At 40.5% G+C, this 23,633-nt stretch overlaps 1 protein-coding gene across 1 annotated transcript in view; it reads right to left on the bottom strand.

Annotated features, from left to right (window-relative positions):
- Positions 1-1,198: 1,198 nt before the first annotated feature.
- Positions 1,199-23,633, bottom strand: part of LOC107552729 (helicase SRCAP-like) — a 29,234-nt gene continuing 6,799 nt past the window's right edge. Inside the window, exons 4-34 of the mRNA XM_016234702.1 lie at positions 23,165-23,341; positions 22,851-23,065; positions 22,591-22,768; positions 22,359-22,495; positions 22,044-22,213; positions 21,679-21,871; positions 21,140-21,276; positions 20,751-20,937; positions 15,503-15,672; positions 15,248-15,387; positions 14,939-15,154; positions 14,696-14,860; positions 14,370-14,531; positions 12,851-12,958; positions 12,433-12,437; positions 12,231-12,400; positions 11,976-12,115; positions 11,667-11,882; positions 11,424-11,588; positions 11,098-11,259; positions 8,860-9,171; positions 8,580-8,743; positions 7,961-8,271; positions 7,679-7,881; positions 7,359-7,528; positions 7,067-7,263; positions 6,827-6,941; positions 6,615-6,734; positions 6,321-6,500; positions 6,102-6,185; positions 1,199-6,009 (exon numbers count right to left, since the gene is read on the bottom strand). Of these exons, the coding sequence (XP_016090188.1) occupies positions 1,906-6,009; positions 6,102-6,185; positions 6,321-6,500; positions 6,615-6,734; positions 6,827-6,941; positions 7,067-7,263; positions 7,359-7,528; positions 7,679-7,881; positions 7,961-8,271; positions 8,580-8,743; positions 8,860-9,171; positions 11,098-11,259; positions 11,424-11,588; positions 11,667-11,882; positions 11,976-12,115; positions 12,231-12,400; positions 12,433-12,437; positions 12,851-12,958; positions 14,370-14,531; positions 14,696-14,860; positions 14,939-15,154; positions 15,248-15,387; positions 15,503-15,672; positions 20,751-20,937; positions 21,140-21,276; positions 21,679-21,871; positions 22,044-22,213; positions 22,359-22,495; positions 22,591-22,768; positions 22,851-23,065; positions 23,165-23,341 (9,173 nt within the window). The 3' untranslated portion in view covers positions 1,199-1,905. The remainder of the gene's footprint in view (positions 6,010-6,101; positions 6,186-6,320; positions 6,501-6,614; positions 6,735-6,826; positions 6,942-7,066; positions 7,264-7,358; positions 7,529-7,678; positions 7,882-7,960; positions 8,272-8,579; positions 8,744-8,859; positions 9,172-11,097; positions 11,260-11,423; positions 11,589-11,666; positions 11,883-11,975; positions 12,116-12,230; positions 12,401-12,432; positions 12,438-12,850; positions 12,959-14,369; positions 14,532-14,695; positions 14,861-14,938; positions 15,155-15,247; positions 15,388-15,502; positions 15,673-20,750; positions 20,938-21,139; positions 21,277-21,678; positions 21,872-22,043; positions 22,214-22,358; positions 22,496-22,590; positions 22,769-22,850; positions 23,066-23,164; positions 23,342-23,633) is intronic.

Below are 23,633 nucleotides of genomic sequence, written 5' to 3'. Positions count from 1 at the left end.
TGCCAAAATGATTTTTTTGGATCATCAATCCTGTGCCAGTCTTGTTGATACTGAATGAACCGTTACCATAAAAACGTAAAAGAGGTTTGAATAGGAGCTCGCAGATTAAAAGTGGCAAACTGGCTTGCGGGACGTTAACTCAATCTACCGAGAGCCAATTCCGCACTTTTACAATCACAACAAGGGACACAACAAGTTTGCATGTATTGTAAAGGATCCATTCAATGTTGATAAAGAAACTCGTTCTTCAAGTAATTTAGTACGAAGACGTGTATTTTTGGTCTTTTTATTCAACTTACATTTTTGTTTCAATCTTTCAAGTAAAACAACGTGGAATTACAAGGGAACATAAGGAATGTAACAAATTAGAAAAGACAAATCAAAATGAAAATAAGACCATCACCATATTTTACTAAATACCCCATCTTTCTGTCCAAAAAGGGCAAAGAAAGCTATCTTACAACTTACTTGACTGCCAATGTTCTGCAAAAAAATAAGATATTTATCTTAATTTCTTTCAGGTGTTTCCTACCCACCCAGCATCGGTCCATTCATAAAAAGGACAAATACCCCAGAAATAAAAGTAGCTGACAGTAGCAAATTTCACTGGAGATTTCAGTTTTGGTTGCACATAATGGTGTTGTTACAATGAAGGGTGGAAGAGCTTATTACACTCAAAGCACTATAGATGACCAAACTTCTATACTTTAACATGGATCCCTTGTATGGATCAACAGGCACTCATTTTATCAAACTCATTTAGATTCTGTTTGTGAATACAATTAATGTGTAAAGATGATCATAATGACTAACACTTTGGGAAAGAGAAGAAAAATAGCAAGATGTTGTCTCCCATTTCTGTACTGCTATAAAGCAAATGACAAGCAAATTTCAAGATTTATCACAAGCTCAAGAGATACACTTACTTTAGAGCTCACAAAATGCAGTGAGGTACCAGTAAAGATGTACTGACAAGTCAATGTTTCGAAGAAGAAGAAGAAAAAAATCTTAAACCACAATGCAATCCTCCAATGTCTGGGAGATTTCAGATGTGCAAATGGGGAAAGCAGGCAGCAGCAGAATTTAAAAGTAATGGACTGAAACATTACACAAGACAGGTGATCTAAGCAAATAGTAACTCCAGCATAGTGCAGAGAAAAAAACAAATCAAAACAAAACCAAACGAAAAAGATAATATTTTTTTTTAGACCTGCCCTCTTCTTCATACCCTGGAAGATATAGAAGATATTTTCGTAATTTATCAACTGACTTGAAACAAACAATAGTCAAAACAGCTGACAAACATTATCCAGAATGCAACAGTCTAAAAACTTTACAATTGTACAATCCCCACTAAATCATTTCAATGTAGCATTAATGAATGTCTTCCTCATCAATACCATTTGCAGCACTAGTAAACTCTGTAAAAAGAGTACAATCTATGCGACCAATCTTTTAACACATACTTTACATAGTATTTCCAGTCTTTATGATTACAGTACATAGTGTGAACAAATAATAAATCTTGCCTCTTGCCCAGCTACTTTGAAGTTCCAAAGTCTTTGTGGAAGGGTAAAATATTTTCCAGGGTTTAGCTCAAATTATTAGGACATTTTTAAATAGGTGACCAAATCTTCATCATTGTCCTGCATCTAAAGACCCTTTCCACATTATAAATGGCTTGACTTAAGATAGCGGAGGGGGCAAAGGCGAGGTCAGATCTAATCACAATGTGCAACAGATCTCTCTCCTCTCGTCTTCTCTCATTCAGCTAAACCATGGCCTTTAAATGAAACGGATCCACTTTCCTCCCAAAAAAAAAAAAAAAAACCCCTGCATTCGCTTCTCGCTGAAGTTGTTGTGTCACTCCTTGTTGAAACCTAAAGATAACTTTTCTGCTCTCTATCACGTCTTGGAGTGCCGGTTTTGGGTGGACGAAGAACGTGTGTTGCTAGCTGGAGTACGTGCCTGAGCGGCTGCCAATGCAGCTACGCTCCTAAGAACCCTGTCTGGAGTCCCGTCGCTGGATCCAGCACTCAGTTCAGGTTTGTCCTGCTTTTGGGACCTCTTCTCTGTCCTGCTTTCCCTGCCTCCACCTCCATCACGCTTACGCTGAATACTTTTGCCTCTCTCTGTATCACTACAAGAGGATGCTGCCCTGGAACAGGAGCGGGTGGGCTCTGTACTCTGTGAGCTCAAACTGTGGGTGCGCTGGCTGCTGTTGCTGCTACTCCGACTTCTACTGCTGCCTGCTCCTCTTTCGCTGCTTATACTACTGCAGGCACTATGACCTCCTGAAGACCTGGTCTCTCTGTTTTCATCTTCGCCTTCTTCCTTCTGATCAGATGCCTTTTTCTTTTCTTCTTTTTTAACCCTTTCTGTTTCCAAGGGGGGAACCAGGCTGCCCGGTCGCTGCCGAGTTGATCGAGCAGAAGAAGAGGACTGTGGTGATTCAGTTGACTGATTGGGGGTTTGCCTGCCACTCCCTGCTTTACTGTTAGACATCTTGGGAGAGTCCTGTCCTGTTTTCCCCTTGGGTTTACGTTTTTTTTCAGAGGACAGCGGTTTGCTTTGTTGTGCTGCTGTCTTACTTCTGGGACTGGGTGTGTCTGGTCCTCTTCCCCTCATTGCCAAGAGCTTGGCGGCAGCATTAAGGGCTGAGCAGCGTTTGCCCAGTACCTCAGGTTCAGGGGAGGCTAAAGTATTGGGTTGTGGGCCTGCAGATTTCCGGGTTACTTTTGAACACGTTTCTCCACTGGACTCCCCTTCTGTGGTATTGGTGGTTTTACCCTTCTTGTCTGACCTTGCCCTTTGCCTCTTACTGCTCTCATCATTTTTAGCAATCATGCCATCTTTCTTCAACTTCTTTTGAGTTGATCTGGTCAAACATCTTGTTATGCTGTTAGAGTCCTCAGAGTCTGAAGATGAGGAAGAGTTGGACTGGTGTTTGTCAGACTCTTCTTCGGTTTTCTCTTTTTCAGACTTTATATCTTCCCGTTTCCTTTTTGCATGCCTCCTATTCTCTCCAGCCTTTTTGGACTGGGATGATCTTGTACCACAGGAGGATACAGAAGATGGGGAAGAGGAACGGACTGACTCCTGGCTGCTTTGCCTACTGATGATTCGTTTTTTGGCAGAAGTTCTGGTCTCTATCTCCTCTCTTGACTCCCCTTCTGATGGCTTATCAGGTTCATCACTCTTAGGGTCATCATGGTACTCGATATCTGAATTTGATGAGGCAACTCCTGAGGCACCAGGTGTCTGTTCCTTTGGCAAACTATCCAATTTCCTTCTTTTTAGCTGAGATAAGATGCTGTCTTTTTCTCTTACATTTTCCTCCGCAAGACCGTCTATTTCTATTTTCTCTGTATCCTCAGTCACAACCTCTTCCTCAGTTACAACCTCCTCCTTGGGTGAATGTTGGCCTTCATGATTATCAGCCATGGTCTCCACTGGCATGTTTGTGGACTGAGAAGAATCTGCATCTGTATTGGAAGTGGAAAAATAATCTGTTGTCATCTGATCAGTGATGGACGGAGATTGTGAAGACCCTGAAGACATTTTGTGAGATACAAGTGCTGAATCTGTTGCTGCTTCAATGTCTGTAGTTTGAGGTTGTGAGGGATGAACAGAAGTTTGATCAGATGTAGGTGTGGATTGTTGGACTGTTGACACAGTCAGTGTCACAGAAGGTTCTGGTACCTCTGATTTAGATGAAGATGATTCTTGCTTAATCTCAGAAGTCAAAGCAGGTGAAGGAGAAGGCTGGGTGGATGACTGATGAGTGGGAGTAAAAGATGCAGTTATATTGCACATGTGTTCTACAGAAGTTTGTGGAGAGTCTTCAGTTGTACTGGGTCTTTGTATGAGTTGTGAAGTGACTTGAGTTAATGTATTTGAGTACTGCAAATTATCTTTTTCTGTGAGTGAATCTTTCTTGGTTTCTACAGCAGTCACCGAGACATTTGAAGGTTGTGAAGATGGTGTGATTTCACTGGTCTCAAAAAACACAGGTGTATAGGCAAGTTCCTCTTCATGGATGGAGACATTACAAATGGGAGGCTCTCTGATAGGACTTGGAGGATGTAGTGTAGGGGAAGAAGCTGTACAAGTCTGAGAGGTTGCTGCTGCAGAAGTGTTGTGTGATAAAGTTTCAAGTGTATTGGTGTCAGAGTCAATGCATGCAATTAGGGGGTTCAGACTGGTGTGAGTTTCACCATGTGAGTCACCAAGTTCTGATGTAGACAATGACATATTTTGTGAGTCTGTATGCATAGAGGACAGTAAAACAGATGTCGTTTTTTGCTTTGTTTCAGAATCTGGTTTAGGAGATGACGATACTTCAGCAGCATTTGAGGGTGAAGTGGGGTTGAGTGGAGAGCTTATTGGTGAAGTATTACTGACAGCAGGCAAAGTCACGGGCATAATATTGGACCTTGACAAATTAGGCTCATGGGAGGAAGGAGCACATGTAGAAGGAGAAGATGGGGATGAGCTGGTAGTTGTGGTGGAATCTTTACGGGGACGACCTCTTTTCCGTTTTGGTGAGTGAGAGGAACTCCGCTCTGGACTTGTTTTCTGGGTTACTGGTGTCTTGTCTTCTGGTAGCTCTAGTGCCCGTGGAGGTGTTTTAGGCGGTCTGCCCCTCTTGCGCTTCATTGAGTCATTTGGAGCAGTACTATCCTTGTCCAAATTCGATTCTGGTTTCTTTGGTGATAAAGCAGATCTCCGATCCACCCCTCTACCTCTTCCTACAAATTGCTCTCCTAACTGTGCAGCCATTCGAGACTCTGTCTCAAGCCTTCGACGTACTGGTAAGTTTCGTAGGACAGGCATATCTGGGGAATGGTGTGTTGGGGAACAGGGGTGGTGCCCTCTCCCTGGGCTACTATGTAATGGAGAGGAGGCCTGATCCTGCTCTTGTGTTGGTGGTGGTGGGGAAGAAGCTAAGGATGTGGGCACTGCTTTGGGAGGAGAGTCTTTAAGAGTTTGACTTCCTCCATCAGACAGTTGAGAGCCTGGGTCTGGAACTGGCTCAGCGTGTTCAGTTTCCTCTGATGAACCCTCAGTGTGTGCTCCTCCACTTCCACTCAAGCCCCTCCGTCTCCGTTTGGGCTCTTTCTCCTCCACCACTGTGACCAGACGACCTGGAAGCTTTCGAAGGACCTTGGCTGATGGAGAATCTTCTGGAAGCCCTTTGAGGATTTCCCTTTCAGCTGACTGCCGCTTTCGTGGTGAGCGAGAGTTAGGTGATGCCAGAGTAGGAGAAAGAGGGAGCTGACCATCCTGTTCAGAGCGATGTTCAGGAGAAAAGATGGAGTCTGATGACACAGAGGTTTTCCTATCTCTCCTGCTACACTGTATATTTTCAGACAGTGCCTCTCCCCCCTGCTCTTCATTGTCCTCTCTGCATGCAGTAGAGGAGGAGGACTGATGGCCACTAGAGTTTATGTCCATTGCGGGAGATGCAGCAGCTGAAGGCACAGAGCTTGATGGGGAGATGGGCTGGTGGTGAGGGGATGGCACATATCTAATTTTTGTGTCTGAACCCCGCATAACAGGGGACAAAGTTGTTGAATCTGAGAGCTGTGGGTTGGTTTGAATTGTCTGGTTTTCTGATGATGTGAGGGACACGGATTCTTTGGTTGTCCCTCGCCCTTTTGGACCACTGTGAAGCTTCTCAGGCACATCTTTGTGTTGGGGCGACTTTTGCGTTGACCCAGGGGTTTGGCTCATACTGCATTCAGAGTTCATCCATGCCCCCCGCCTGCCTCTCTCTGGGGATCGCTGGGTTAGGGATATATTGTCAGCAGGTGTCCCTCTGAGCCTGCCACTGACCCTCGTAGAAGGAGCACCTTTCTCTTTGTGTTTGCGAGGGCGACGGGTTAGTGTAGGCTCCTCAGTATTGGGAGGTATGGAATCCTCTTTGTCACTGTCGGATGACTGATGCAGTTTCAAACCTTCTTCCTTTGCCTGATCCAACCCTTTCCTTGCAGCCTCAACCTGCTCCTGTAACGTCATAAGAGATGTTGTGGGTATAACTGCTAAAGGTTTATTCTACCAGAAAATAATCAAAGCTTGGTTACTGGTTTAATGGTTACCTCTGCCTGCTTCAGCTCCTCTTTGCAAATATCTTCAAGGGAAGCCTCAAGGAAATTCATAGCATATCGCTCTATGGGAGTGAGCTGTTAAGAACAGGGACAATTGAAATGTAGTGAAAAATGGTACATTATGATTTAAAAAAAAGGTTTAAGTGATGCATCGACTGAAAAATAACATTCTAAACATTCTATAAAGACAAGCATAAATACAATGACTACCTGTTCAACTAGGGCAACAATTTCCTGCTCAGCCTTGGAGAGCTCTTCCTCTTCCTGGTCTCTGCTGTCACCATCATCCAGAGGGATATTTTCATTAAACTCTGCAAGCTCAGCCACCTGCTCAGCCTTGGCTTGAGATGCAGCCACTATATCCTCTTCATCCTCAGCACGACACAGGGCCTAGTTTTAAGAACACATTGAAATAAAATTTTCAGTGGTTTGTAACAAATGGAACAAATTCCTTGCAAACAAATGGACACATGCAATACTCCAAATGGATATATTCAAAATTACCTGTTCCAAAATAGTGGTTTGTTGTTTATTTATGGACTCATCATCATCTGACTGAGGCGCACTCAATTCAGCCTCTTTCTTCTCTCCCTCTGACACATCAAACAACTCCCTTATAGTTTGCTGTTGGAACGAAACAATGGGGGAATCAATCCTTCCATAATTTAATTCAGGCTAAGATTTTACAATAAATTTTTTTTCAAAATAAGCAATACCTGCTTGAAAAAGGCAGTTGTAAAGTTTCCACCTTCAATTGCCATATCTCCCAACATCCTCTTTTGATTGGCTTTTTTTAAAATATTTTCTTCAACTGTGCGTTCACTGATTAGCCTAAACAAATATTTTAAATGTCAATGTGCTCCCATTATCGGTATAATATCAAGCATTTATTTAAAAAAGTAACAATAATTGATCGTAAATGTAAAAAAAAAAAAAGTGTTTCATTTTTTCTTTACCTATAGATGTGAACATCTCTCGTCTGTCCAATTCTGTGGCACCGGTCCTGAGCTTGGGCATCCATGGTTGGGTTCCAATCACTGTCATAGAACACCACTGTATCAGCCCCAGTCAGGTTAACACCAACACCTCCACTGCGGGTGGACAGGATGAAGCAGAATATGCGACGGTCTGCATTGAAGCGCTCCATCAGAGCCTGAAAAGTAGACAAACATTCCAATGATGTCACATCTGAGATACAAAAACATAATTTTACTGGATTTCACTAGAGTACTGGGACTAGTATTTTACCTGTCTTTGTTCTACACGTGTACTTCCATCCAACCGCAGGTAGATGTGCCCATGGTAGTTGAGGAACTGCTCAAGTATATCCAGCATACGTGTCATCTGAGTGAAAATGAGGACTCTGTGCGTTTCTGCCTTCAACTTTCTAAGCAGGAGGTGGAGTGTCTGCAGCTTACCTGCACACAGATAAACAGCCATAAAATGGTCTCCTCTATTTATTATTTAGTGTTTTTGGTACTACATAATTGTTTATGATGTATTAACATGGTAAATATAATAAGAATGAAATCCCTAGATGCACACTGCACTGGGATTACAGTACTTACCACAATCATACTGAATAAGCCTCAAGTCAGGGAAATGTGTCCTCATGTTACACTGGATGCGATGGAGCGTGTGTGTATGCGGGGAGAGATGGGAAGACAGAACAGAGGATAAATGGCCTTGCTGGTGTCTGAGGGAGGGAGGTGGATGGCAGGTGTGCATGGTAATAGGCTTTGCTTCCACTGGAGGAATGACAAAAGTGAACCTGTGGAACGAGAGCATGCATTTAAGTGTGACACACTATTATTTTCAGCTGCGATTTTAAATTAAAGTTTAAGCTTTACCTGTCTATGACATCAGAGAGAAGTTGAAGCCTCTCCTCTGAGTAGTGGATGGCTTCCTTCAGGGCGTGGCTCTTTTCCAGGAAGCTACTGGTATGGTGTGATTGTGCAGTGAGGCAGGAGCTATAACCTGAGTAACTCCAGTTGTTCATAACGGGACGTGGCGGAGATGGACAAGTGCCTGGGAGGAAGGTTAGAAAGTCCAGCACCTCACGGCCATACACAGGCTTAGCACTGCAGTGTAGCTCATTGATGCGCATGATTTGAGAGATTCGGCTGTCTCGCTGATCCTTTCGGCTGTCTGCAAGCCATGACTGTCAAAACCAAAGTACCAAATATGTGAATGGTAGACACAGACAAACAACTAATAGGTCATTAGGAATTTTTATACTAAGAATAAGAGTTAAAATACTGTGCAAATACGTAATTTCCTCTGATCTAAATGCACTATGATGTAGTTACCGATTCTTATGTTAATAGGCATGTATGTTTGCAAAGTGTTACACCCTCTGATGCAGGTTGTCAGAAGAATAAACAGAGATTTAAAGTGGCAACAGTGTTATGCATATTTCTGAGTTTAGGAATTAATAAATCAATTTAAGATTAACATTCAATTTACTACCATGTAGAAGGGGGAACGTGGTGGAGGTGGTGGCTGAACACGGGGACGCTGAGATGTTGATCCACTGCTCTGAGATGAGGATGCAGGCTTAGGAGTGCTCATGCGCAAAGTAATCACATCATTACCACTGTTCTCACGCACTGATGATGAATTTGCCTTTGTTACTGAAAAGCACAAAGTACTGAATGCATGATTATTCTACTTGATATTCTTTTTGTTTAATATTTTGCTTGAACTTCTGTCATGTAAACTCTCAAAACCACATCTGGGCTCAACTTACCTGGTGGTTCTGGGGCTGGTGGTGGTGGCCCCTGTACTACTCTCAATACCGGGCGAGTAGGTGGAGTCTGGGAGGAAGCAACAGTTCGGGGTGGAGCAGCATAAACTGGAGGCCGTTGTGGAGGCTGTGAAGCAGTGGGTGCTCTAAGAACAGGGCTTGGAGTGCCATGTGGGTGAAGGGTGACCGATTGAGCAGGAGCAGGACGAGGAGAAGGAGGCACAGCCAGAGTCGGGATTGACCCTCCTTCTTTACTTGGTGCTTGGCGTACAACAATCTTTACAATTCCAGGCCCACTTATCATGGCTGTTGGAACTGGAATTATAAACAAAGAGCGTTTAGAAACTACACAAGTATTTCACCTGGAAAGAAAGTTCAGTTAGACTGGGCACCAGACTATGGATTACAGTAGCAGAGCTATCAATAAAAGGTCCAGCACTATTAAATACACTACTGTTTAAATGTTTGGGGTTAGTAAGGTTTTTATTATTTACAATGTTTTTGAAAGAAGTCTCTTATGCTCAAAACAGCTACATTTATTTAAAGGGGTCATATGACGTTGCTAAAGAGAACATTTTGTGTATTTGGTGTAATGCAATGTGTTTACGTGGTTTAAGGTTCAAAAAACACATTTCTTTGTTGCTCCTCTCTGTTCCACCTTTCTGAAATGTGTTGATTTTTACAAAGCTCATCGTTCTAAAAAGCGCAGTGTGCTCTGATTGGCCAGCTATCCAGTGTGTTACTGTTTAAATGTTTGGGGTTAGTAAGGTTTTTATTATTTACAATGTTTTTGAAAGAAGTCTCTTATGCTCAAAACAGCTACATTTATTTAAAGGGGTCATATGACGTTGCTAAAGAGAACATTTTGTGTATTTGGTGTAATGCAATGTGTTTACGTGGTTTAAGGTTCAAAAAACACATTTCTTTGTTGCTCCTCTCTGTTCCACCTTTCTGAAATGTGTTGATTTTTACAAAGCTCATCGTTCTAAAAAGCGCAGTGTGCTCTGATTGGCCAGCTAGCCAGTTCGTTGTGATTGGCTGAATACCTCAAGCGTGTGACGAAATGTTACACCCCTTACCATATTTGGAATATCAGCTTACATGGCGGTGGCAGCAACGATAGTACAGCGAGAATACAATTTACAACACCTTTCTTTTTGTATACATTTGGGCAGTGTTATGCAAATCTTCCCACACTGTGACGTAGATTTGTGAGGGAGTGTTTTAATGAGGTGCTTTAGGAAGGTGTGGATGAGTTAACTTTTAGAAAGAATATCTCTTTGGGTTTGAGACATTAATCTTTGCGACTTTACAGATCTTATATATGCACAAACAGCTTGTAACATTTCAAAGACAAAGGAAAACATGAAATCACGTTTCTTTTTGTATACATTTGGGCAGTGTTATGCAAATCTTCCCACACTGTGACGTAGATTTGTGAGGGCGTGTTTTAATGAGGTGCTTTAGGAAGGTGTGGATGAGTTAACTTTTAGAAAGAATATCTCTTTGGGTTTGAGACATTAATCTTTGCGACTTTACAGATCTTATATATGCACAAACAGCTTGTAACATTTCAAAGACAAAGGAAAACATATGACCCTTTTAATAAAAATAAAGGAAAATATTACTAATATTCAAAATAACTTTATTTTAATATATTTTGAAATATAATTTATTAATTTAATGGCAAAGCAGCCATTACTTCAGTATTCTAATAAGATCCTTAAGAAATCATTTTATACATACTTGCTGAATAAAAATGTTTATTTCTTTCAAAAGAAAAACAAACTATTTCCAAACCTTGTAAATGGTAGAACAATTATTTAGTCTCTTAATTCTGGAGAAACATGGACAATTACAAATTCACAAACTTAACCTGCATACATTACACTTACAGGAACAGAATAAAACTGAAAACTAGAAAAGGAAAAAAGTCTGAAATGAGAACACTGCTAAATCCACTCACTTCATGAAATAATGAACAAGAAAATAAAATAAACAAACCCAACCAAGATTTGACTTGAAATGTGCAGTGGTGTTTGCATATATCTTAATACCTTCATTCAACAGGACCTATTGAGTTAGTAGCCAACAAACCATCCGAATAAGCGGTCACATGCAGTTAGAACCCCCCCCCGTGCCAGAATACCCATGCACATGCTCTGCTGAGTAACAGGTAGTTTGGTACCCAGGATACAGGCTGTACCCGAACAAGGATGAACTCAAGGACAGCACCAGTACCTTGAGTAGCGGTGAAAGGTACTGCTAGTCCAGAGCAGGTTGGGATTGTGCTGGTTGGGTGGGGATTTGCTGAGCTGCTACCTGACTGACTAACTGTGTGAAGAACTGCCTGACTAAAAAGGTGGTGTTGCCCACTACTGGAAACCAGATGCATTATATTTCCTAAAGGGCACAACCACAGAAGAAAGTGTTAGGCCATAGACCACACCAAACACTCAAAGAAAGACTGAAGGCGTGCAGGAAAAGGCGGAACCTGTCCATAAGCAGGTAGTGGATTATTTACACAAGCAGATTATTCATCTATTTATGTGGAAGGCAGTGGATACCTTGGATGGGTCGTGGCTGAGGAACAGGAACTTGGTGCAAGGGAGTCCCAGAGAGTGTGAGCTTGTTGCCCTGTAGCTGGAAGGTGACTGGTTTACTGCCCTGAGAGGACGACACTGGTCGGCCAGCCAGGGAGGCCAGCTGAGCGATACTCACAACTTCACCGGCTGTGACAAATTAAAGAAAATTATTTAACTTAACTGTTTATCGCTATGAAACAATGAAGTGTGATGCAATGAACTTACATGGCAAACGAGCCTGCATATCTGGGCTAAGCAGGACCCTCTGAGTCATAATGTTGCTTGGTGGTTGAGGGGGAGCGGACACCGTTGTGACGCTGGATGGTCCTGAGGGGCGTACAGTCACTGGCTGGGGGGCTGGAGGCCTGACTGCAGGTGCAGAAGGGACACTGCTATGAGCCACTGGAGCTCTTGCAGCAGCAACAGGAGTAACAGGACAAACTGAAATGAGAATAAAAATGTTTTCTCTTTATGTCATCATTACATGAGTGACACCTGCTGATGAGGATGTTAGACTTGGCCCCCTGAACTGACCTTGAGGTGCTGGCTGTGAGGGAGGGGTGACCTCTGTAATTAAAGGCTTTGGAGCCTGAACAGCTGTGGTGGTAGGGCACGTAGGGCGAGGACTGTTCGCTGATGAACGCCCATCAGATTTAGGAAGAGGCTGAAGCATCCTGCAGAGAAACAAGAACATTCCAAAACTTTATTTTAAGACTAATTTTGGTCATATCTTGAATCAGTTCAATATATCATACATCACAACTGTGTGTTTGAATATTTTTGTCATACCTGTTGACTTTCATGCGAACAGGCTTCGGTCTGGGAGGAGGATCAGGGGACTCCATGATCTCCTGAATAAGATGATGTGTCACTTTCCTCTGAGGCAGGAAAACATCTGCCTGGTATCTAGTCACACGCTGCTCCAGGCCAACCAGGTCCAACATGGACATGTCACAGCGCTTTGGGGGGGATAAGACATTTTTGTATTAACCTTCACTGAGGGTCCAGAAAAGAAAAACAGATTTGAACAAACAAAATAGGGCTGCACGATAAATCGCATGCGATATTTTAATGTATGTACATATATGATAGTGGTTTTGCGCAGCTTGTCAGTGAACAATGGCTTGGTGTAGTAAATTTTGCTCCATGTGAGAGCACGCACATGATGGAGATTTACCACCAACTACAGAACTGGCTTTACTGACAAGATGCACATTAAATATCGCATGCGATTTATCGTGCAGCCCTAAAACAAAACATTAGAAACTTCCTGATAACAGAAATGTGTAAAAATGTTTTTAATGTTATATAATTATAAAACATTAATAATAATAATAATATAATTATAACATTTATATAATTTTGTGTTTTATTGTCCTCATTTGTAAGTCGCTTTGGATAAAAGCGACGAGGAGAAGGAGGCACAGCCAGAGTCGGGATTGACCCTCCTTCTTTACTTGGTGCTTGGCGTACAACAATCTTTACAATTCCAGGCCCACTTATCATGGCTGTTGGAACTGGAATTATAAACAAAGAGCGTTTAGAAACTACACAAGTATTTCACCTGGAAAGAAAGTTCAGTTAGACTGGGCACCAGACTATGGATTACAGTAGCAGAGCTATCAATAAAAGGTCCAGCACTATTAAATACACTACTGTTTAAATGTTTGGGGTTAGTAAGGTTTTTATTATTTACAATGTTTTTGAAAGAAGTCTCTTATGCTCAAAACAGCTACATTTATTTAAAGGGGTCATATGACGTTGCTAAAGAGAACATTTTGTGTATTTGGTGTAATGCAATGTGTTTACGTGGTTTAAGGTTCAAAAAACACATTTCTTTGTTGCTCCTCTCTGTTCCACCTTTCTGAAATGTGTTGATTTTTACAAAGCTCATCGTTCTAAAAAGCGCAGTGTGCTCTGATTGGCCAGCTATCCAGTGTGTTGTGATTGGCTGAATACCTCAAGCGTGTGACGAAATGTTACACCCCTTACCATATTTGGAATATCAGCTTACATGGCGGTGGCAGCAACGATAGTACAGCGAGAATACAATTTACAACACCTTTCTTTTTGTATACATTTGGGCAGTGTTATGCAAATCTTCCCACACTGTGACGTAGATTTGTGAGGGAGTGTTTTAATGAGGTGCTTTAGGAAGGTGTGGATGAGTTAACTTTTAGAAAGAATATCTCTTTGGGTTTGAGACATTAATCTTTGCGACTTTACAGATCTTATATATGCACAAACAGCTTGTAACATTTCAAAGACAAAGGAAAACATATGACCCTTTTAATAAAAATAAAGGAAAATATTACTAATATTCAAAATAACTTTATTTTAATATATTTTGAAATATAATTTATTAATTTAATGGCAAAGCAGCCATTACTTCAGTATTCTAATAAGATCCTTAAGAAATCATTTTATACATACTTGCTGAATAAAAATGTTTATTTCTTTCAAAAGAAAAACAAACTATTTCCAAACCTTGTAAATGGTAGAACAATTATTTAGTCTCTTAATTCTGGAGAAACATGGACAATTACAAATTCACAAACTTAACCTGCATACATTACACTTACAGGAACAGAATAAAACTGAAAACTAGAAAAGGAAAAAAGTCTGAAATGAGAACACTGCTAAATCCACTCACTTCATGAAATAATGAACAAGAAAATAAAATAAACAAACCCAACCAAGATTTGACTTGAAATGTGCAGTGGTGTTTGCATATATCTTAATACCTTCATTCAACAGGACCTATTGAGTTAGTAGCCAACAAACCATCCGAATAAGCGGTCACATGCAGTTAGAACCCCCCCCCGTGCCAGAATACCCATGCACATGCTCTGCTGAGTAACAGGTAGTGTGGTACCCAGGATACAGGCTGTACCCAAACAAGGATGAACTCAAGGACAGCGCCAGTACCTTGAGTAGCGGTGAAAGGTACTGCTAGTCCAGAGCAGGTTGGGATTGTGCTGGTTGGGTGGGGATTTGCTGAGCTGCTACCTGACTGACTAACTGTGTGAAGAACTGCCTGACTAAAAAGGTGGTGTTGCCCACTACTGGAAACCAGATGCATTATATTTCCTAAAGGGCACAACCACAGAAGAAAGTGTTAGGCCATAGACCACACCAAACACTCAAAGAAAGACTGAAGGCGTGCAGGAAAAGGCGGAACCTGTCCATAAGCAGGTAGTGGATTATTTACACAAGCAGATTATTCATCTATTTATGTGGAAGGCAGTGGATACCTTGGATGGGTCGTGGCTGAGGAACAGGAACTTGGTGCAAGGGAGTCCCAGAGAGTGTGAGCTTGTTGCCCTGTAGCTGGAAGGTGACTGGTTTACTGCCCTGAGAGGACGACACTGGTCGGCCAGCCAGGGAGGCCAGCTGAGCGATACTCACAACTTCACCGGCTGTGACAAATTAAAGAAAATTATTTAACTTAACTGTTTATCGCTATGAAACAATGAAGTGTGATGCAATGAACTTACATGGCAAACGAGCCTGCATATCTGGGCTAAGCAGGACCCTCTGAGTCATAATGTTGCTTGGTGGTTGAGGGGGAGCGGACACCGTTGTGACGCTGGATGGTCCTGAGGGGCGTACAGTCACTGGCTGGGGGGCTGGAGGCCTGACTGCAGGTGCAGAAGGGACACTGCTATGAGCCACTGGAGCTCTTGCAGCAGCAACAGGAGTAACAGGACAAACTGAAATGAGAATAAAAATGTTTTCTCTTTATGTCATCATTACATGAGTGACACCTGCTGATGAGGATGTTAGACTTGGCCCCCTGAACTGACCTTGAGGTGCTGGCTGTGAGGGAGGGGTGACCTCTGTAATTAAAGGCTTTGGAGCCTGAACAGCTGTGGTGGTAGGGCACGTAGGGCGAGGACTGTTCGCTGATGAACGCCCATCAGATTTAGGAAGAGGCTGAAGCATCCTGCAGAGAAACAAGAACATTCCAAAACTTTATTTTAAGACTAATTTTGGTCATATCTTGAATCAGTTCAATATATCATACATCACAACTGTGTGTTTGAATATTTTTGTCATACCTGTTGACTTTCATGCGAACAGGCTTCGGTCTGGGAGGAGGATCAGGGGACTCCATGATCTCCTGAATAAGATGATGTGTCACTTTCCTCTGAGGCAGGAAAACATCTGCCTGGTATCTAGTCACACGCTGCTCCAGGCCAACCAGGTCCAACATGGACATGTCACAGCGCTTTGGGGGGGATAAGACATTTTTGTATTCTGAGGGTCCGAGGGTCCAGAAAAGAAAAACAGATTTGAACAAACAAAATAGGGCTGCACGATAAATCGCATGCGATATTTGTACATATAAAACAAAACATTAGAAACTTCCTGATAACAGAAATGTGTAAAAATGTTTTTAATGTTATATAATTATAAAACATTAATAATAATAATAATATAATTATAACATTTATATAATTTTGTGTTTTATTGTCCTCATTTGTAAGTCGCTTTGGATAAAAGCGTCTGCTAAATGACTAAATAAATAAATAAAATGTGTCAACCAATAGATATTTGACCACTTATATCACTTTATCATATATGTCCCTGTAACATTAAAGGGGTCATATGATGCGATTTCAATTTTTCCTTTTCTCTTGGTGCATAAAGAAGATCTGTAAAGTTGCAAAGACTAAAGTCTCAAATCCAAAGAGATATTCTTTATAAAAGTTCAGAGTCAGCCACACCTACCTAAAACGGCTCGTTCTAATACGCCCCCACATATCTACCTCACTATGTGGGAAGATTTGCATAACGCCACCCAAATGTTCACGCAAAGAAAGGCGGCGTAACTTTTATTCTCACTGTAGTATTGTTGACGCGGCAGCCATGGTGCTGTGTGCTTCGTTGTGAAAGCGAAACTACTTTGTTTGGTCTTTCAAAAGAGGACGATATCTGCGTCGTCATGCCTAGAGCTGATCCGTGCTGGTTGCTGAGGGAATACATCAACTTTCACCGTGGAGTCCAGCCCGAGGTCCATCACATGTGGTTGCCGCTCATTCGTCGCATCCGCCGGGCACGCCGTTCTCGACCCCGCCGCCTCAGCTCAACTCCGCGCACGCTAAGCTGGGGCTTCGGCTCACGCTAGCCCGGCCTCAGCTCACTCTATCCCGGCCTCAGCGCACGCTAAGCCGGGGCTTCCCCTCATGCTAGGCCGCTGTGTTTTTCGTTGTGAAAGCGAAACTACTTTGTTTGGTCTTCCAAAAGAGGAGGCATAGATGAGGAACAATAATGTACAGTATGTGGAAAATAATGTGTTTTTTGAACTTTAAACCGCATAAACACATTTCATTACACCAAATACACAAAATAACGTTCTTTTTAGCAGCATCATATGACCCCTTTAATGCATTCAGTGGACAGGGCCACTTACTTTACACATCAGGGGTATATAATAAAATAGTGTCCTACTCCTGGATCACCACAGTACTGAGTATTTCAAGTATTTCAAACTCAAATATCTTTACCATTTTATCAAAGGGTGTGTCTGAAATGGCACCCTATATCACTCTTCATTATTACTAATATAGTCCACTGAATGATTGAGTGAAAACAAGTGAGCAAATACGTATACATTGTTTATACACTTGTTTTTGGGGTGCATTGTGGGATTGAATGAGTGCACTCCATAATGTCCACTACCGTTTCGGACACCACTATACATATATATATATAGCACTAAATTAGGGATGCATCGATCCGATACTTAGTATCGGTATCGGCTTCGATACTGGCATTTTCTGCCAGATCGGTTTATGGTCAGACGAGACCGATCCAAATCCGATATTGTGCGTATACTATTCTGTGTTATTGTTAAGCCCCACGAAATCACAAAAACATTATAAAGCACCATAAAGTCAAAGTCCAACTGTTCTGAAGCCGTTCCATAGTTTAATGTGAGGTACATTATACATAGTTAAATTCAAGTTCACAAACTCTTCTCCCCGCTGTGTCTGTCTGTCATCATTCAGCATTCAAACTGCGTGTCACGTTCGGTTATGACAGTCAACATGATGAAACTCTCTCCAAGATCGCACAGTAACTGAAATTTAAAACTGTTTAAAGGGGTCATGAGATGCTGCTAAAAAGAACATTATTTGGTGTATTTGGTATAATGAAATGTGTTTATGCGGTTTAAGGTTAAAAAATATATAATTTTCCACATACTGTACATTGTTTCTCTTCTATGCCCCACTTTTCCGAAATGCGTCTATTTACAAAGCTCATCAGTCTGAAAATTACGGATTATAATGACTTATACTGTCTTTTTACGTGTTGCATCTCGCAGAGTAAACATAAAACCATGTCTGCATTTGTGATCGGAGAAATGACAAACAACAAGCGCTACTCTACACTGCTCAAAACTCGCGTTTGAATTGTCAGTGGCTAATTCTTTAAATATGAAAACGTACTTACAGTCTGTGAGTCAGAACAGCCGGCATTGTAGTCTACTCTACCAGGATCAGGAAACAGTCCTCCATAATATGTGGGGGCGTGTTAGAACGAGCCGTTTTAGGTAGGCGTGGCTGACTCTTAACTTTTATAAAGAATATCTCTTTGGATTTGAGACTTTAGTCTTTGCAACTTTACAGATCTTCTTTATGCACCAAGAGCTTGTAACACTTCAAAGAGAAAGGAAAAATTTAAATTCGCATCATATGACCCCTTTAAAGAAAAGGCTCAAACTATTGCACAGATTTAATAAACTACGCATCAATATCTCTTTCCTTTGTGCTTTGAAATTCTCTATGCGGAGCGCTGCACTGTGACTGACGTGTTGCTTCAAGCGCATCATTCTGCGCATTCATTTTTTTTATAGCATTTCGTGTTCTGTCCTATGATAGGACAGAAAAAGAAAGGCTATTAATAATTAATGTATAGCACAGTAATGGAGGCAGCAACATATGGTAGTCCTATCTATGTTGCTGCCTCCATTACTGTGCTAGCCTAATACATTTAAAAGAAATGTCGTTTAATTTTATATTATACATTTATATATAAATAAATTTATTTGTTTTCATTAATGTATTTTACAACAATACAAAGAGCAATGTGTAACATTTCACCAGATTTAGTCCTACACTTATTCGCATTTTATTTGTTCTAATGTTATTTCACTAAATGTTTAGATTTTATAAAATTGTGCACTCATGATTTTTCTAGAATAACTTTTGCTGATAAATTATCCACTAACCTAGTTTATAATAGTATTTTTGTCAGATTATGATTACGTATTTTTTCATTTGTTATTTTTCATTAAAATGAAGTTGTCTATATTTAGTAAATTGTGTTTAACACACAAAAGAAAGACGATCAGAAGTATAAAATTCTACATTGATAAAAAAAAAAAGCCTGCGCTAGTATCGGATCGAAATCGGCCGATACTCAGAATTTTTGGGATTGGATCTGAAAAAATGGTATGGTTGCATCCCCTACACTAAATAAGGGTATGGGGGCAATTTTGGACAGCCACTGTCTTCATGATTCAAGGTTATTATAGTTTTGAATTTTTAAATTCATTTTATTTTAATTTAGTTTTCAAATTTGCCATAAAATTCAGTTTAGTTTTTATTAGTTTCATTCATATTTTTGTTAGTTTTAGTTTAGTTTTTATTTTGTGAACGCATTTTTATATACCGTATTGGTTTCCGTTTTAAAATCACAAAGGGAGTTTGGTCCCATCAGGCTAACGTGACAGTCACAACTCTTTTTACATGTCACGACTTCTTTTTCTTTTGTTTTTATTCGCAATCTTTACAACACGCATTACATTACTATTTCATGGCACACCCGTTTTATGCGGTTTTGGCACCACCTAGTGTTGTGGGTGTATTATTGACATGTCAAAGTCTAAACCCTGAACATAAGACGACCGCGTTTTTTCAGATGTATTTCCAAGAAAAAAACATCGTCTTATATTCGGGACAATACGGTAGTTCAGTTTCAGTTTTAATTAAAGTTCAGCAGAATTAACAGATCACTTCCAGAGCCCAGGCCAAAGAAAGATGTAGGCATAATTTAACCTTAGTGAGGCAAAGATATAGCGACACAAAATTAACGCATGCTGAGATTGATTAGATAGAAGTATACAAATACACACCAAAGAAAGCAGGCAAGCCTTTTTTACTAAATTAATCTACACAAGTCGCGCTTAACGTCCTATCCAATGATGTGTGTTGAGATATTTAGTATGAAAATAAATGTAGCCTGATTTGGTTATATGTCTTTTCTTATTTAACCATAATCATGATATTGTAACTGTGGTGTCTTGCTCACTTTTCCGTGAACAGCCATGCATCAATCAAAACTGGGACTAATGAAATTCAATAATAACGGCAATTGCATTTAACAGTAAAGGCTTTGAATGTTCTTTTCATTTATGAAGAATTATAAGCATGTGTATGATGTGATTTAGCCAATGCACATTTGTTCAAAAGCCTGGCAGAGTGATCACAAGATGCTTGGCTAAAGTTTTGTGTTGTTTTCAGAAAGGATGCGCGTTCTCATCTTTTTTTCCTGTTAATTATCATGTTGCACTGCATGTCTGTTTTTCTTCAAAGCACCAACTTAGAATGACTAATGTTGGTTTGATTGCTTGTGTTACATGAGAAAATAAATAATCTTGCTTACCTGATGTAATGGATTTAATGCGAGTGCGGTTCGGGTCGCGACTCGCGGTCTTTAATGTCAAATGGTTCTGGTCTGGTACAGAATTAAATTAGTGCTGCTGTCAGATAATGGGTCGGGTGTTCTGTTAAGCACTGCTGGTGCACGTTTACCAAACAGGACCCATGCAGGTTTTAAAGTCTCTCCGTCAGATAACCCCATGTGCGAGATGCGCCATTACAGGTAGGCTATTTCCCTAAACCTCCACACAGCTCGTATTTTTCCGCCAAGGGGTGAGATTATGATTACGAAAACGATTATTTATTTTTGATAAATATTATTTTATTTCAGTTAGTTTTTCAATAACTGTTGTTAGTTTAGTTTCGTTTTAGTTTTTCCAATTATTTTGACGTTTTTATTTTATTTCAGTTTACGAAATTATTTTTTCATCAATCGTTTTAGTCTTAGTTTTAGTTTTCGTTTACGAAAATAACCTTGTCATGATTACTATAAACTTTAATGCAAGCATGTTGGGGCAGGTTGTATCTAAACACAGCAGGACAATTGCCCTCCAGGAACAGGATTGAACACTCCAATACAGCTAAACAAGCACACAGGACAGTAAAGTTTTAGAAATTGCTGGTAGTCTTCACCATTTACCTCAAAAGGTGAAGTCTCAAGAGCCCGATGAACCAGTGAAGCAGTAGAATAGATGATGGCCTTTGTGATGAAGGGGGATTGTATGGGCCTTGGATCAAACAGGTTGGGGTGATTACACACTTTCCGCAGCTGCATCAGGATGTTGATCACAGACATGAAATGGCCGCTGGTTAAAGTCTCTCGAGTCCTGGGAGAACATGGTACGGGGCACAAAAAACACGGAACAATAAGTAAAAGAAAAAAAAAACTACCCTAACACCTGAAGTACGGAAAAAATTATCCAATCAATTATCATCCAAGGCCTGAGTTTGGACGTTATTATAAACAAAGGAAAAATGCCTTTTCTAATTCCTCAACCCCACCCTTGTCTGTTTGCCCTGGTTACTCACGAGGCCTGGGCCATGAAGTCATCATAGAGAAAACGCTGTCTTTTGGAGAGTCGACAGCGCACAACATGCTCATATTTTTTTGGCATTTGTTTCTCCACATCGGCTTTGATTCTTCGCAGCAAAAAGGGTCTTAGCACCTAGAGAGAGAGAGACGTAGGAAACTTATGTGAAGCCAAAAGCCTAAATGCTTCCTTTTAATATCACAAACGAACTCAGGCAAAAATCATAAGAGAAACATGGTAACTATGTTTGTGCTATTTTCATAAATGCAATAAATTACATAAAAATTAGTGCTGGGCAATGATTAATCGCATCCAAAATAAAGGTTTTTATTTATATATTATATGTGTGTGTACTGTGTATATGTATTATGTATATATAAAGACACACATACAGTATATATTTTGAAAATATTTATATTCATATAATTTATATTATAAATAAATATATTTAATATATAAACAACACAAAGACTTTTATTTTGGATGCGATTAATCGTTGCCCAGCACTAATAAAAATGATTCATAAACTGGTACTACCTTGTGAAGCCGCTTGACCAAGCCCTCGTTGTACTCCTGGCTCCCTTCAATCATTCCAGTGAGCGGGTTTGAGAACCACTCCTTGAACTCACGATGGGACTGGAAAACGTGCGGCATGAGGAAGTGCATAAGAGACCACAGCTCCATTAGACTGTTCTGGAGAGGGGTACCTGTGAGCAACAATCGCCTCTGGCTGCATGGAAGACAGAGAATTGAGAGAAAGAAATAGAATGCACACAACAAAAAAAACACCTCATTACATCCTAATTAAATGGGTTTTTCCACATAAAAACATAATGAAACAAAAGTCAGAATGGGACCTATAAATGATCAAGACCTTCAAAGAAATTAATGTATACAAGTACCTGTTGAAATTGAGCAGGCTTTGCCAGCGCTGGGACTTAAAGTTCTTGATGTTCTGGGCTTCATCCAAAATGAGGTACCTCCAAGACTTGCGCCTAAAAGCCTGATGATCTTGCAGTACTAGCTTATACGAGGTGATGCAGACATGGAAAGCATTGGGTTTGGTCCAGCCCTAACAAAAATAAAAAGGAAAGAAAAACAATGATAAAATCACAGATTGAAAGGCAAAAAGAAAACACAATTGTTTTAAAGAATTTTGTGGAAGTGTTTTTAAAATATCTTTATTTTAATTAAAAATATATTATTGTATTTATTACTTGTCTCTTGAGTTTGCGCTCCTTCTGGCTACCATAGTAGGTGAGGATTTTGAATCCAGGGCACCAACGTTTCAACTCCATCTCCCAGTTGAGCATTACACTGGTGGGCACAATAATCAGATGTGGACCCCAGTTACCTGTAAAAGCAAAAAGCAAGAAAATGTACTGCACTATATGAATTATATTTTCAACACGCATCATAGGGAAAGCAGTACTTATGTGGACTTATTACCCTTTACACATGCTAGATGAGCTAACAAAGCAATGGTCTGGATGGTTTTGCCAAGCCCCATTTCATCTGCAAGTATGCCATTGAGTTTCTTCTCATTCATGGTGACCAACCAGTCCAGTCCAATGTGCTGGTACTCACGCAAGGTACCATGAAGCAGGAATGGAATTGGTGTTTTGACCTTGTGTTAAAAAGAAACCACACAAATGCAGTTAATGATAAACAGAAACAGTGTTCTTCAGCCAGTGTTTCTGTGTTGCTACCTTTGTTGTTGCCAGTGTATATCCCTTAGGTTGAAGGCTCTCGGCAGTAGCAGCAATGTGGCTGATTTCTTTCTTAGGTCGGGGAGATGTTGGTACAGTAGGACTATGGTCTCCTTCTCTCAGCAGAACCTCCATTCCCTCTCCTCCATCATCCTCATTATCACTCTCCTGCACATCCTCATCTACTTTGTCACTGTCTACAGCCACTTGGGAATCTGAATATTGAGTAGATCACAGATGATGTGTGATATTTGGTCACTTCATACAACAGTTCATATGTTTTAGTGACTCTATCATCATAAACTTCAGCTCACCTGAGGAGGAACTACTATTATCAGCACTATCCTCTCCCTCCGTCTCTTCCTCCGCTTCCTCCTCAGTTCCCTCTGATTCTTCTGAGGAGTCCGGTGACACTGAGGCTGAGGGCTCCTCAAAATCAGAGGCATACGCTCCTCTGTACTTCTCTAAGAGCTCTTCCATGCTCATCTCCCCTGTGAAACAAATAAACCACAAGTGACAATATAACCTCAGGAAATGACTGTGCAAGTCATAATTAAAATATCTTCATTATACAGTTCAAAAGTTTGGGGTAACTTTAAAAAAAAAAAAAAATTATACTTTTATACAATTGATAACAGTAAAGGCATTTATAATGTTTTAAAATATTGTATTTAAAAAAAAATGCTTTTAAAATTTCTATTCATCAATAATAAGTTTTACAGACCCCAATCCTTTATAACAGTAGTGTTTGTTTATATATATATATATATATATATATATATA

The sequence above is a fragment of the Sinocyclocheilus grahami genome, unplaced genomic scaffold, assembly GCF_001515645.1.
Source record: "Sinocyclocheilus grahami isolate Dianchi unplaced genomic scaffold, SAMN03320097.WGS_v1.1 scaffold457.1, whole genome shotgun sequence".
In the NCBI taxonomy this organism is placed as follows: Eukaryota; Metazoa; Chordata; class Actinopteri; order Cypriniformes; family Cyprinidae; genus Sinocyclocheilus; species Sinocyclocheilus grahami.
Note: the sequence above shows the minus strand (reverse complement) of the source record. Positions and strands in the feature narration are given on the sequence as shown.